General features: G+C 37.3%; 1 protein-coding gene across 1 annotated transcript in view; it reads left to right on the forward strand.

Annotated features, from left to right (window-relative positions):
- The first annotated feature begins 758 nt into the window (after positions 1–758).
- Positions 759–14681, forward strand: part of LOC127527610 (coiled-coil domain-containing protein 18-like) — a 14092-nt gene continuing 169 nt past the window's right edge. The window contains exons 1-5 of the mRNA XM_051926727.1: positions 759–840; positions 6309–6383; positions 7059–10598; positions 10691–10842; positions 11920–12044. Coding sequence (XP_051782687.1) covers positions 759–840; positions 6309–6383; positions 7059–10598; positions 10691–10842; positions 11920–12044 — 3974 coding nt within the window. The remainder of the gene's footprint in view (positions 841–6308; positions 6384–7058; positions 10599–10690; positions 10843–11919; positions 12045–14681) is intronic.

Below are 14681 nucleotides of genomic sequence, written 5' to 3' on the forward strand. Positions count from 1 at the left end.
TCACAAATATTTGCTTCTTGTGGCTTTTCATTTCTTACATCTGGTTTCTGAGGAACTTTATTGGGATTTGGTTTGTCTGTACTTGGATTGTGTCTTTTAAGAGCTCTCAATTTTGCATGAGACTCTGCTATGGCTGCCTCTAAAGCCAATTGATCTCTTTTAGCTTCCAGTTGAGCTTTCATCTGCATTTCTTCAGCCTTTCTCATAGCTTTTAACTGCATTTCTTCCATATCTAGAGCCTGATGCTTTCTTTGATTCTCTGCTTTAGCCAACAGCATGGCGTGTGTTGCCTCTTGAGATCTGTTTACACTACTTAAAGTAGCTGATGTACTTTTACGACTTCTAGTTCTTGCAGAATTTGTAGGGGAAATGTCATCTTTTGTTCTATAATCCTTGAATTGGATACTGGAAAAGTCAGGTCGTTGATCAAGCCTTTTATTATGGAGTAATTCCAAAGCCCATTCCATTGTATTTTCTGAAAATGTACGAAAAATTTCCATTTTAGCATCAAAGTCCTTTTGTAGCATTTTCCGTGTATCTTCGTTGATATGGATAGATGAAAGTTTGTCGTTTAACCTTTTATATTCCTTTCTCAGGTTGAAGAACTGATTCTCGATAATTATTTGTATATTTTTCCAGTTAAGTTCATTTTGTTGTAAATCCCTTATGATCTTCATCAGACGATAAAATTGTTTGTATTTGTAATCCATTACTGATTGAAGTTTAGTTGTCGCTGAATTGAACGGCTTTCTGTCGTCATGGAGACAGCTGTTGAAACGTCATATTCAAAGCGACTTTCATTCACACCTCGCAGATGTTTCCTCGGGATGCCGGAATCAGGTGCCATGACGATTTTATTAGGTGTTTAAGCTCCTTTATAATTTATACAGTCTTGCGAGGAGCACTAGCAATTCTCAAATATGTCCAACTCCGATGGAAGACAAAGATTAAAGGTACCTGTTCAGTCTTTTTCAAGTCGTCGTTGTATTCTTTCTTCGTGGCCTGATCTCAAGCGTAGAACACGCAGGTTTGCTTTCTTTTATAATCCAAGGAAATTTCAAGTTTTCTCTCTTAGGTTGATTCTTAACTTGAGACAATGTTTTAACTTTAGGCTGTATTCAATCCTAGATGGTTTTTAAACTTTATAGGCAGGTTTTTAACTTTAGTGTAACTGCCGAAATAAGGTGTGGTTAAGCTTGGATAAGATGCGTGCTGAAAGAAATCACTCAGTCCAAAAGTTCGTTTTTTAAAAAATATTTAGTGAAAGTTAAAAGCAAATAATCCACACAAGAATAAAGGAAAAATAGTTACACACGTAGAATAAGAAGGGCAAAAAAATAGGAAAAAATGTATCTTCTATAAACTTAGCTTTTCTTGAAAAACTTTAGTTATTTCTCTACTTAAAGGTTCTTTACTTCTTCTTCTCTACTTAAAGGTTCTTAATTTCTTCCTCTGTATACATTAAGCATACGATACAGTACTTAAATAAGCACTGTTTTCTTAGAGAGACTTGTTTCACACACTCAAAAGGCTCGTAGGCCCGCAGGCATGGTTAAAAACCTTATGCCTTCCACACTTTATTTATGGCAAGGCTGTCACTAACTAACTGAAGAATAATGTTTACTCCAAGCTGTTACAAATGGAAAGAATTTACCAATATGATTCTATTTACGGGGATTTTAGGAACCTCCCATAGGTTATGCATTGTCATCTAATAAATATTCATGAATCTTATAGAACTAGGAAAATGGCTCTTACAGACACCTAATATCATACGTTAACCTGGGAATGACTTTAATGGCAAAAGATTTTAACATATCTACATTTTTACTGTAACATAAACCTTCATAACCTAGTTATACAGCATGTGTGTGTGACCAGCTAATATTTAAAACCACTCTCACTAAATATGTCATTATAAATGCTAAGATGTAGAGGCTAACACACATAATAAATAGCAGTTAAGCCCCACAATGGGTTTGTTAAAATAATAATGACAAATCTCCCCCCATATCCCAGGAAGCCTAACATTTATAACGGCACTTTCCCCACTCTTACAAGCTGCTACTCTTGTGCCATCCCCATCGTATAGCACAGCTAGGATTGCTGCTCAGACTTCCTACTGCCCTGCCTTCTCCTAGTGATCAACCAAAAAGTATCCTCATCTTCTGAATGGGACTGCAGTTTATTCAGTCATCTGCATTCTTGAATCTTCCCAGGCTTGATGGATGTAATGCAGACAGACCCTTCTGAAACTCCATCTCTGTGTGACAGGGCACTGTCAATCAGGCATCCAGCCCCTCTCATCTTTAAGGCCATTAGCTAGCTAGTACAATGCTAATCATTTCTGTGAGATAATCCCAGTCTAATATCTAAAACTACTCTTATATGAGATGTATTGTGTTTACTTCTGTGACACTATGCTTTGGTCCTGCATTAAATTTTGGCATCATCTTCCATAAGTAATCTCAGTATATTTAACATTAGTTAACTTTCAGAATAATACAGTAGATTCGATTATGCTTTATTTGTCTCTAAGGAAAAATGAACATTTATTGCAGCTCAGAAAATTTATATGTATAAAAATTAAAACAATTAATGTACATTGTAGGACTCCAGACTTGTCAAAATATAGACCTGGCTCAGTAACTTTAAAGTCTGTTTTTCCCTCCGTAAAACACATCATACTGCATCTTCTCCATTCACTCTGACTCCTTATTATTTCCCATAATAATTAAAGGAACATAAGGATTCAGTCGTTGTTATTCATTTCCCCCTTCATGTTGAATCAGCCCTGCAGCCTTGGTGTGCCCTAAGCTTGTTCAAGACTGACAGCTTCTCTCCAGTGAATAAGAGCTGCTGGATGCACTTTCATTATCAGCTGGTTGTGTGTGCAGACAACATCGACTGAGATAGGTGTGCTTATCTTGTCAGAGACTTACCTGTGCCTTGAATCATTTCAAAACAGGATTTTAAATTATTGATTGACTGCTTTTCACCTCCACAATTGCACTGCCTTTTTATGAACTATCTAATGACTTATTTCTTACTTACTGCATCGCACTTGCCATGCATGTGTGTCTGAGGGTCACTTCTGGGCTTATCTGAGCTAAGCACGACCACCCTGGGACACCAGGGAGTGTGCTTGTTAACTCTTGTATCTCTAATCACCCAGAACTCTGAGAGGAAGCCAACTGAGGGTAACTGATTATGCCCCTTCGAGTTCCTGAACTGTAAAAGTGAGGAACTTTCAAGAGATGGTGTCTTCTTCTGGACATAAGTAAACTGCCTTACATAGCTTTGGTCCTGTTAACACTAGAATTACCAAAGCTTATGGAAAAACTCGTAATTCCGTCCCACCTTAAAACCCTTCACACCTCTAAATTTGCCTTTTAAATGTGTTGATAAGCAGAAAGCAGCCTGCTGTCGCATCTCCCCAATGCCGCACAAAGTTTTCTCAGCTCAAGTCTGTTTACCTGCGTGTCAGTTGCTTAGAGTTGTATAGAGTGAGAAGTCAAGCAAAATGACACCTTTTATAAATAGTATATCGGTATTTGTAACACATGCATTTCATGTGTGTTCCATGTCTACAACGATCTATGTAAACACATTGTTAAAAGCAAATGTTTTTCATGTCTTAGTAATAATTGACAAAATGCAAACATGAAGTGTATAATGTGTGAAGCCTGAAGTCCAAATATCAAATAAACACTTTCACAAAAGGTACAAGTATAACAAAACAGGTGCGGTTTTATTCAAGAATATAACTGCATAAAAAGAACTTGCGCCATAGACAGGCTTTGGATGTAACCGCTTTGGTGGCGTAACGATAACAGCTGCTGACTGGTAATCAAAAGGTCACGAGTTCAATCCCACATGACTCTGTTTTGAGACGTGAACTGCTCTTATTCTTACTATTTTATAATAAAAACATACATTTCATTTGAGTCTGTAAAAGCCGGTGTAAATGTATGTACTTATAATAATAATAATAATAATAATAATAAATAATAATACATTTTATTTATATAGCACCTTTACCATGCTCAAGGCGAAGGTTAGCATTGTTTTTTTTTTATTCAGTTTTATTCTCTTTACTTTTATTCTCTTTACGCTGTAGGAAGTAAGTAAATAAATTAAGGTAAATATACATTCGATCTGGCTTTTATATACAAAGAATAGCGAAGGCACCTTCCACATGCAGCTATAGATTCTTCAGTATACAAGCGACTTTATGCTGTAGGAAGTAAGTAAATAAATCAAGGTAAATAGGTAAATAACATTCTATCTGGTGTTTATATACAAAGTACACTGATATTTATCTGTTTACCTTGATTTATTTACTTACTTCGTACAGCGTATAAAGTCACCAGTGCTAAACCACTACCGATGCGGTCTATTTTTTGCCACTTCCATTTCGGGGGGCGCTGTTCTGTGCTTACGCCGCTCTGCCTGCCTGCAGCGTCTGCCTTCATAGACGTGCTGGCCGTTTTTCTTTTTTTTTTCTTAAGTAAATCATTAAGTTTAAAATGTCAATCGCGGTTGTTTCTGTTGATTAATTCCTGCTTTCATTGATTATAGCTAATACTGTTATCAAGTGGTCGCTATTTTTGCCTATTTTATACAATCTATCTAGCGTCTTTCACATCTATCTCCACTCCCACGGCCCGCTTGCCTGCGTACAGTGTGTGTCGATTGATATATGATTTAATGTATTTCTTTTTGACATAATTCTCTGAGTTGTAAAATACATATACATTTTATATAAAACAAAACTACTATATAGCTAATACTGTTATCTATCTGTCTAGTGCCTTCTCTGTCTGCCTATTATATAGTGCCTTTCCTGTTAATATCTGTTATACAGTGCCTTCTCTCTCTAGTGTCTTTCACATCTATCTGTACTCTCACTGCCTGCTTGCCTGCCTGCAGCGTCTGATGATTAATTGTGGAGATAAAAAAATATATATACAGTATTTTTGTGTGATACTGTTATCTGTCTGTTGTCTTGTCTGTCTGCTATTATACAGTGAATTCCCTGTCTGCTAGTATCTTTCACATTTATCTGTACTCTCACTGCCTGCTTGCCTTTGGGCAGCGTCTGTTATATAGTGTCTTTCACATCTATCTAGCTATCTAGCTGTGTTTTTTCTCCTGACAGTTTTATATCTTCTATTACACAGTGCCTCCCCAGTTAATCTATCTAATGACTTCTCTGCCTGTGCATTATTAAGTGCTCTGTCTGTCAGTGTATGTCTTACAGAACTTAAAAATAACAACAGTTATAAGGACACTTGTTCATGTTAAATGCATTCTCAAATTGTTAAAAATATTTTAAAAGGAGCATCCCACATGAAAATATAAAGATGTGATTGACTGACAGTGCATACAAATTTATAAATTTTATGTCCATTTGTGGTTAAAAAGAAAAAAAAAAATAACACTTTCTCCCCAACGGGGAATCGAACTCGGACCTTTGTTATAAGGCGTCTTTATGTGAAAACAGCAGTGTCAGATCGGAGGAAGTGTGAGCGTAACTGGGATAATAAAGCTGAATAAAAAAAAAAAAACAACGCTAACCTTTACAAGTACCATACATTTACAGCGGCTGTTACAGACTCAAATCAAAAGTATGTTTTTATTCTAAAATAGTAAGAATAAGAGCAGTTGACTTCTCAAAACAGAGTCCTGTGGGATCGAACTAGTAAACCTTTTGATTACCAGCCAGCAGTTCTTATTGTTACGCCACCAAATCGGTCATGTTAAAGACGTGTCAATGTCACACCCTAACGTGGGTTCTTTTTCTACAGTTATATTCTTGCATAAAAGCGCACTTGTTTTGTTATACTTGCACCTTTTATGAAAGTATTTATTTGATATTTGGAATTCAGGCTTCACATTATACACTTCATGCCTACATTTTGTCAATTATTACTAAAACAAATGTTTATGTTTTAACGATGTGTTTACATAGATTGTTGTAGACACAAAACTCACAAGAAATGCATGTGTTCCAAATAACGATATAGTATTTATTAAAGATGTCATTTTGCTTGACTTCTCACTGTATACAACTCTAAGCAACTGACACGCAGGTAAACAGACATGAGCTGAAAAAACCTTGTGTGGCGTTGGGGGGATATGATAGCAGGCTGCTTGCTGCTTATCGACACATTTAAAAGGCTGCACTCCAGAGCCTACTGCTGTGAAGCCAATAGCTAGGACTTTACCATTTGTTAACCTTGTGCTATCATGCACTCATTGTTTTCCTCCAAATCATAATACGCTTGTTGCACTTCCCCTGTTAGGAAAGAATCGAGTAGCTGTGTCCATTCCTGTTGAGGCCAGTAGTGTCGGGCAGCAGTGCGCTCAGAAATCAGCAGGTATGACTCCTCGTCATCCCATGTATACATTGGGACTTCAATTGGGCTGGTCCCTGTCCTTGTACAATGCATTTGGCTTCTGATAGGTCTGTCTGTGGTGAATTTGTAACTGGTTTAACTGGTCCGCCAGTTGTTGGACTGATTCCGGCAGGTTGGCCGATTTCTGCCATCATAAGGCACAAAAACCTTCTGACTGCACCACTTGTGGTCGAAATAAAAAAAAAAAAAATTGAAAACGATAAGCTTACCTCAGTTGTGACCAAAGGACACACTTTATTATTTTGCTTTTCCAGTTTAACTTTCAAAACCTGTTGTGTTTCACTTGCCATTCTGCCATACTGGGTTACAAACTACTAGAGGAGTCTCGTGGACTGTTTGAAGTCAGGTGAGAGCCCTGGTTGTTGAGACTTGACATAACTAACAAAAAAACAACAATGTGCATCTCAGCTTGTTCATACCTTTTTTACTTTGATTGAAAAATATAGCTGCTGTTACATACTGAAAACTAGTAAGGCAAAATCTTCATGCTTTGTTACGAACTCTGATGGAGTAAAATGAGCAGAAAACATGGCAACTGATTCTTTTTCATTACAAATCTGATAGCATTCTTAACTCAAACCTAAAAGATATATTATTCTGTATTACTGATTGTACGAAATGGCTTGTTTTCCTCAGATTTCGTAAATTTAAATCGTAAAGAGCAAGACTTGGAACAGTTAAGAAATGCAAATTACATCTTGAACAGTAAATACAAGGCTCAAGCTACCCTACAGTCCCAGTATGAAAGAAACAACAGTGCCCTGCAGTTTCAGTACACAACTGTGAAGGAGAAATACGATGAACTGTCCAAAGATTTCAGTAATCTGAATGAAACATTTTTTACTAAAAGTTCTGAATGTAAAAGAGAGAATCGTGAACTTCAAGAAAGAAAAGATACCCTGCAGTCTCAGTACACAACTCTGAATGAGACACACGATGAACTGTCCAAAGATTTCAGTAATCTGAATGAAACATTCTTTAATGTAAGTTCTGACTGTAAAAGAGAGAATCGTGAACATCAAGAAAGGAAAGATACCCTGAAGTCTCAGTACACAACTCTGAAGGAGAAATACGATGAACTGTCCAAAGATTTCAGTAATCTGAATAAAACATTCTTTAATGTAAGTTCTGAATGTAAACGAGAGAATCGTGAACTTCAAGAAAGCAAAGATATCCTGCAGTCTCAGTACACAACTCTGAATGAGACACACGATGAACTGTCCAAAGATTTCAGTAATCTGAAGGAAACATTCTTTAATGTAAGTTCTGAATGTAAAAGAGAGAATCGTGAACTTCAAGAAAGCAAAGATATCCTGCAGTCTCAGTACACAACTCTGAATGAGACACACGATGAACTGTCCAAAGATTTCAGTAATCTGAATGAAACATTCTTTAATGTAAGTTCTGAATGTAAAAGAGAGAATCGTGAACTTCAAGAAAGCAAAGATACCCTGAAGTCTCAGTACACTACTCTGAAGGAGAAATACGATGAACTGTCCAAAGATTTCAGTAATCTGAATAAAACATTCTTTAATGTAAGTTCTGAATGTAAAAGAGCGAATCGTGAACTTAAAGAAAGCAAAGATATCCTGCAGTCTCAGTACACAACTCTGAATGAGAAGCACAATGAACTGTCCAAAGATTTCAGTAATCTGAAGGAAACATTCTTTAATGTAAGTTCTGAATGTAAAAGAGAGAATCGTGAACTTCAAGAAAGCAAAGTTATCCTGCAGTCTCAGTACACAACTCTGAATGAGACACACAATGAACTGTCCAAAGATTTCAGTAATCTGAATGAAACATTCTTTAATGTAAGTTCTGACTGTAAAAGAGAGAATCGTGAAGTTCAAGAAAGCAAAGATGCCCTGAAGTCTCAGTACACGACTCTGAAGGAGAAACACGATGAACTGTCCAAAGATTTCAGTAATCTGAATGAAACATTTTTTAATGAAAGTTCTGAATGTAAAAGAGAGAATCGTGAACTTCAAGAAAGCAAAGATACCCTGAAGTCTCAGTACACAACTCTGAAGGAGAAACACAATGAACTGTCCAAAGATTTCAGTAATCTGAATGAAACATTCTTTAATGTAAGTTCTGAATGTAAACGAGAGAATCGTGAACTTCAAGAAAGCAAAGATATCCTGCAGTCTCAGTACACAACTCTGAATGAGACACACAATGAACTGTCCAAAGATTTCAGTAATCTGAATGAAACATTCTTTAATGTAAGTTCTGAATGTAAACGAGAGAATCGTGAACTTCAAGAAAGCAAAGATTTCCTGCAGTCTCAGTACACAACTCTGAATGAGACACACGATGAACTGTGCAAAGATTTCAGTAATCTGAAGGAAACATTCTTGAATGTAAGTTCTGAATGTAAAAGAGAGAATCGTGAACTTCAAGAAAGCAAAGTTATCCTGCAGTCTCAGTACACAACTCTGAATGAGACACACGATGAACTGTCCAAAGATTTCAGTAATCTGAAGGAAACATTCTTTAATGTAAGTTCTGAATGTAAAAGAGAGAATCGTGAACTTCAAGAAAGCAAAGTTATCCTGCAGTCTCAGTACACAACTCTGAATGAGACACACAATGAACTGTCCAAAGATTTCAGTAATCTGAATGAAACATTCTTTAATGTAAGTTCTGACTGTAAAAGAGAGAATCGTGAAGTTCAAGAAAGCAAAGATGCCCTGAAGTCTCAGTACACGACTCTGAAGGAGAAACACGATGAACTGTCCAAAGATTTCAGTAATCTGAAAGAAACATTCTTTAATGTAAGTTCTGAATATAAACGAGAGAATCGTGAACTTCAAGAAAGCAAAGGTACCCTGCAGTCTCAGTACACAACTCTGAATGAGACACACGATGAACTGTCCAAAGATTTCAGTAATCTGAATGAAACATTCTTTAATGTAAATTCTGAATGTAAACGAGAGAATCGTGAACTTCAAGAAAGCAAAGATATCCTGCAGTCTCAGTACACAACTCTGAAGGAGAAACACAATGAACTGTCCAAAGATTTCAGTAATCTGAATGAAACATTCTTTAATGTAAGTTCTGAATATAAACGAGAGAATCGTGAACTTCAAGAAAGCAAAGATATCCTGCAGTCTCAGTACACAACTCTGAATGAGACACACAATGAACTGTGCAAAGATTTCAGTAATCTGAAGGAAACATTCTTGAATGTAAGTTCTGAATGTAAAAGAGAGAATCGTGAACTTCAAGAAAGCAAAGATATCCTGCAGTCTCAGTACACAACTCTGAATGAGACACACGATGAACTGTCCAAATATTTCAGTAATCTGAATGAAACATTCTTTTATGTAAGTTCTGAATGTAAACGAGAGAATCGTGAACTTCAAGAAAGCAAAGATACCCTGAAGTCTCAGTACACAACTCTGAAAGAGAAACACGATGAACTGTCCAAAGATTTCAGTAATCTGAATGAAACATTCTTTAATGTAAGTTCTGAATGTAAAAGAGAGAATCGTGAACTTCAAGAAAGCATAGATACCCTGAAGTCTCAGTACACTACTCTGAAGGAGAAATACGATGAACTGTCCAAAGATTTCAGTAATCAGAATAAAACATTCTTTAATGCAAGTTCTGAATGTAAAAGAGAGAATCGGGAACTTCAAGAAAGCAAAGATACCCTGCAGTCTCAGTACACAACTCTGAATGAGACACACAATGAACTGTCCAAAGATTTCAGTAATCTGAATGAAACATTCTTTAATGTAAGTTCTGAATGTAAACGAGACAATCGTGAACTTCAAGAAAGCAAAGACATCCTGCAGTCTCAGTACACAACTCTGAAGGAGAAACACGATGAACTGTCCAAAGATTTCAGTAATCTGAATGAAACCTTCTTTAATGTAAGTTCTGAATGTAAACGAGAGAATCGTGAACTTCAAGAAAGCAAAGATACCCTGCAGTCTCCGTACACAACTCTGAATGAGACACACGATGAACTGTCCAAAGATTTCAGTAATCTGAATGAAACATTCTTTAATGTAAGTTCTGAATGTAAACGAGAGAATCGTGAACTTCAAGAAAGCAAAGATACCCTGAAGTCTCAGTACACAACTCTGAAGGAGAAACATGATGAAGAATCCAAAGAGTTCAGTAATGTGAAGGACTTCTACTGTAATGTTACAAACACAACTCACGGTCAGTGCTCTACTTCAGGGTTAGTAGACTGTGGGCTCCTTCCTCATCTAATCCTTCATTTTTCATTTGCTGTTTTCTTTTCTTTTCCACAGAAAACACTTGCCCTGTATGTAAACCGGGCTGGGTCCCCTTCAGGTCCAAGTGTTACTTCTTCTCCTTTAATCAACTGCCCTGGAAGGAGAGCCGTGATAAATGCATAAGAAGGGGTGGACGACTAGTGAATATTGAAAGTTTAGAGGAGCAGGTATGTCATTTATGCAGGTGGATTTAAGATGATTGTCATGAAAAAGTGTATACTGTAAATTAAACTGTCAGGACAAGCGCAGTTTTTTTAAAGAAAAAAAAAAGCTTTGAAAGTGCATCACAAGAAAAATCCCAGAAGACTTAATCTGAAGTTGAGTCATCTCAGTATGTTATTAAAGCAGGAATGTCTGTCTTAGGCAGATTCCTCCAATGGATCTGGAGAGTCAGGCAAAGCATTTCAAAGGCTCAGGGCGACTGCCATATTAAATAAAGTCTTGAAAGACCCTTAGTATTATGACCACTATGTTAGAAAGTAAAGATTCTGTTAGAGGACTCTTTTCGTCTTTCTTCATTCACTATAACTGATGTCATCAGACGTGCTGTGAATCCTAGTTTGCTGTTCCTTCTTTCATAGATACAGGAGCTCTTAGAGTTGCCATTTCTACCATACGTTTACATGCATTTCTGGTTTTTAATTTGAATATCTGGGAGATTCATAATAGACAAAGAGTCTCTGGTGATGTGCTAGTCGATTTACTATATGATGCAGTTTAAGATTTGCTCATCATTATTTCATGAAAATCACCAGGTGGCCATTGCATCACTCCAGATAAAACACAGAATGCTACTGAACTGCCCTTCTGAGGTGGTAGGCCCCTGTTAAGACCCAAATCAGTCTAAACGTCTAGCAAATTCTATCATTGGTTCATATCCATTGGGGGGGCTGGGGTTTTTGTGAAGTTTCCCCCTGGGATGTCGTATTCAGTATTCAGTATCTCTGTTAGCACACTGACACATTAGTTGTGTTGGACATCACTGCCATTTGCTGAAGTGACACAAGAAGTGACACAATAGCTCTGTTTATTATAAAAGCAGGTGACACACTGAGAGTTTTGTCTGTTCATTGCATTTATTAAGGGAGACTCAGGACAGTATATATTAAAGCAAAAAAGGAGGTAAAATGTGTTTTATTTTAACCTTTTGAATGATTGTGACTAAGAGAAGACAATTCAATATAATGCAGACACACGCAAATTCAACTGTACATCAACTTCTTCATTTCATGTTTTCTTTTCAGAAATTTTTATCAAATCAATATGAGGTCTTCGAAAGTAAAGTGAATTATTATTGGATTGGCGGAGATGACATCAGTAAAGAAAACACAACTACCAGGATGGACGTTGAACCTGTGAAATCCCAGAGGTAAGAAGACTCCTTTCATTCTGAGACGTCTCACTTTGACTGAATGAGCTACAAAACCGTATTAGGCAGGAGCAGAAGGGGGTTACCTACAGAAGACACTTTACTGTTATTAGAGGAGACAAACAAACTGTTTACTATCTTATTTAATAACATTAAACAGATGAACAGACATCAAAATAATTTGTGTGTTTCTGACATTATTGAATCACAAAGCAGTTTTTGTATAAGTATCACATAAATATGGCCGGTGACTGCTGACTTCATGTTTATCGACTCCTTTCCCTAAATCCTGCCACTAATGCTGGCCTTCCACATGTAGCCATGAATGTTGTTTCATAGAGCTCTGAAGACAATAATGAAATAAGTTACAAATGACAAACACTTTACAGTGCAGTAAACTAAACTACAAGTAAATAAGTGAGAATGTCATTTCTGAACTTAAACACACGGCTGAGGTGCCACGAGGTCACAGGGTGCCACAGGGACAGTGATGAGCCGAAGAGGCTGAGGTAGGAGTGTGAATGGACACAAAGTGGATAACTGCAGGTGGAATAGCAGACATATAATAGGCAGATTATGGGATGTTGTTGGTTATAAAGAGTCCACTCATCCATACAACTGTATTCCTGTCTGCAGTATGCAACAGAGGGAGCTGGACACTATCCAGACTAGAAAGAGCCCAAAAGCCAGTCTGGCACACAGCAGACAAACTCTGAAATGTGTCGGACCCACCACATGTTTGGGAAGAGCTTCATTATGCCGCCCCAAATTCATCTTCATTTCCTATTAATGGTTTAAGTACAATATGATGACATTGTTAGTTCAGATTTTGAGCCGTAGAGTTTAATGAGCTCTAAAATGAGATCATCAGCATAGTTAAGGGTCACAAGAGACACAGCAGCACTGATGGCCGCACAGAGAAGAGCAGTTGCCACCCTGTAATAAAGGCTAGTGAGGCCATGGCACTTTAGTCTTGAATAGAAAAGGCCAAGTCTTCAGAATCATCAGAGGCCTGATAAAGTGAACTAGCGAGTCATGTTTCTGAGGACGGCTACTGGAAATGATCAGAAGTGTATTCAGCCATAAAGCAGGAAGCAATGGCAGCATTTCTAGATGTCACCGTGAAAGTCAAGGCAATCAACACGGAAAAAACGGTGAAGGTACACAAATCACAATGAAGGCTTTGACATATTCATTCATTTTACAAATATTGAGTGTTTTTTGAACTACGTATTACTAATATTATGTAGTGGAATGTCTATGAAACCATAAAATGTGTGTCAGCAAATGTTCTGAGAACTATGTGCTAATATACGGTACCTTATATATATTTTTAAAATTAGAGTTGTTTCATTTGCATCAGCTGAGATACAATCATCCACATTGACGATCCTGACTCAGAATGGGGTGGGTGTTGGGGTGTCATGGTCTGTGTTTGGTTTCTGTTATAAATGTTCTTAATCATTTTGTTTAATTCACCCATCATGGCTAAGTCAGGCTCCAGACTGTTCCTGTACATTGAGTATTGAATTTCAGTTTATTAGCCACACTACTGACTTACAGTCCTCTTTACTGCACAGCCTTGTGGCCTTTCATCTGTTTTATGTCTAAACTCAAGTGATATATGTGAGGCTACAAGGTCAGTCAGATCAGGAGAAGGCCTGATAGCTCTTCTTTTGTTTCAGAGCCAGTGATGACTACAAAGGACTCTGTCTACTGATAATGCAGAGAGATAACATCGTGATAAGAACTCCCTGTGGTGTTCCTTATAGCTGGATCTGTGAGTCCCCTGCATTTCTACTTCGTACTTAAACTGCTATCAAGAGTTCCAGCCACCTGTCAGAGTTGCTGTCTTCAGGAATCGTAAAGATCACTTCATCAGTAAATCACAGAGCTGCTAGTCTGGGCAGAGTCCAGAAGGTCACCTCACTTTGCTATGCAGGTGACAGAGGTAATGAGTGACAATATACTCGACATACAGGACTGGTAGGAAATGAAAGCTGCCATCTTATTGTAATCTCAGTGATGGTCTGTGGATTCTTCCCATTTCTGACTGAATAGACCCCCGGACCCTGAACTGCACATGGTGGTTATAGATAGCAGATGAAACGATAAAGCTTCATTTACATATGAGAAGAAAATGCTCGGTTCCTGATTAAAAAAAAAAAAAAGAAAACAATTTTATATTTGTTTAATAAGCAACACATGCAAGTTCTTTCAGCATTTAGGGAAATGAGGATTCATTACCAACCTGTGTTTTGTTTTAAGTGATGTGAAAAATTATTTACCCCCTTCCTAGTATTTTCTGTTTTTGCATATTTTACACAACTCATGGCCTTCGACCTTCACAAAAATACAATATTAGAAAAAGGAAACCCGAGCTATGAAGTTCTTATTATTGAATGCTGTGTTACTTTATAGTAGACCTAGTTGGAACTGCGCCATCCACAAAGTTCTTGTCTGTCTTTATTAGAAGATACGTGAAGATGATCCAGGTCACTCTGTGCAATTGTGAGATGAGCACCAAAGCTGCTCTTGGATAGTAAAGTTTGTCTTTCTGCTCTCCAATGAGTCCTGCTTTAACTCTTCACCATTCATAACAGAGTCATGAACTCTGACCTGAGGAGGGTAGACAGC

Source organism: Erpetoichthys calabaricus, chromosome 4 (assembly GCF_900747795.2).
Source record: "Erpetoichthys calabaricus chromosome 4, fErpCal1.3, whole genome shotgun sequence".
Lineage (NCBI taxonomy): Eukaryota > Metazoa > Chordata > Cladistia > Polypteriformes > Polypteridae > Erpetoichthys > Erpetoichthys calabaricus.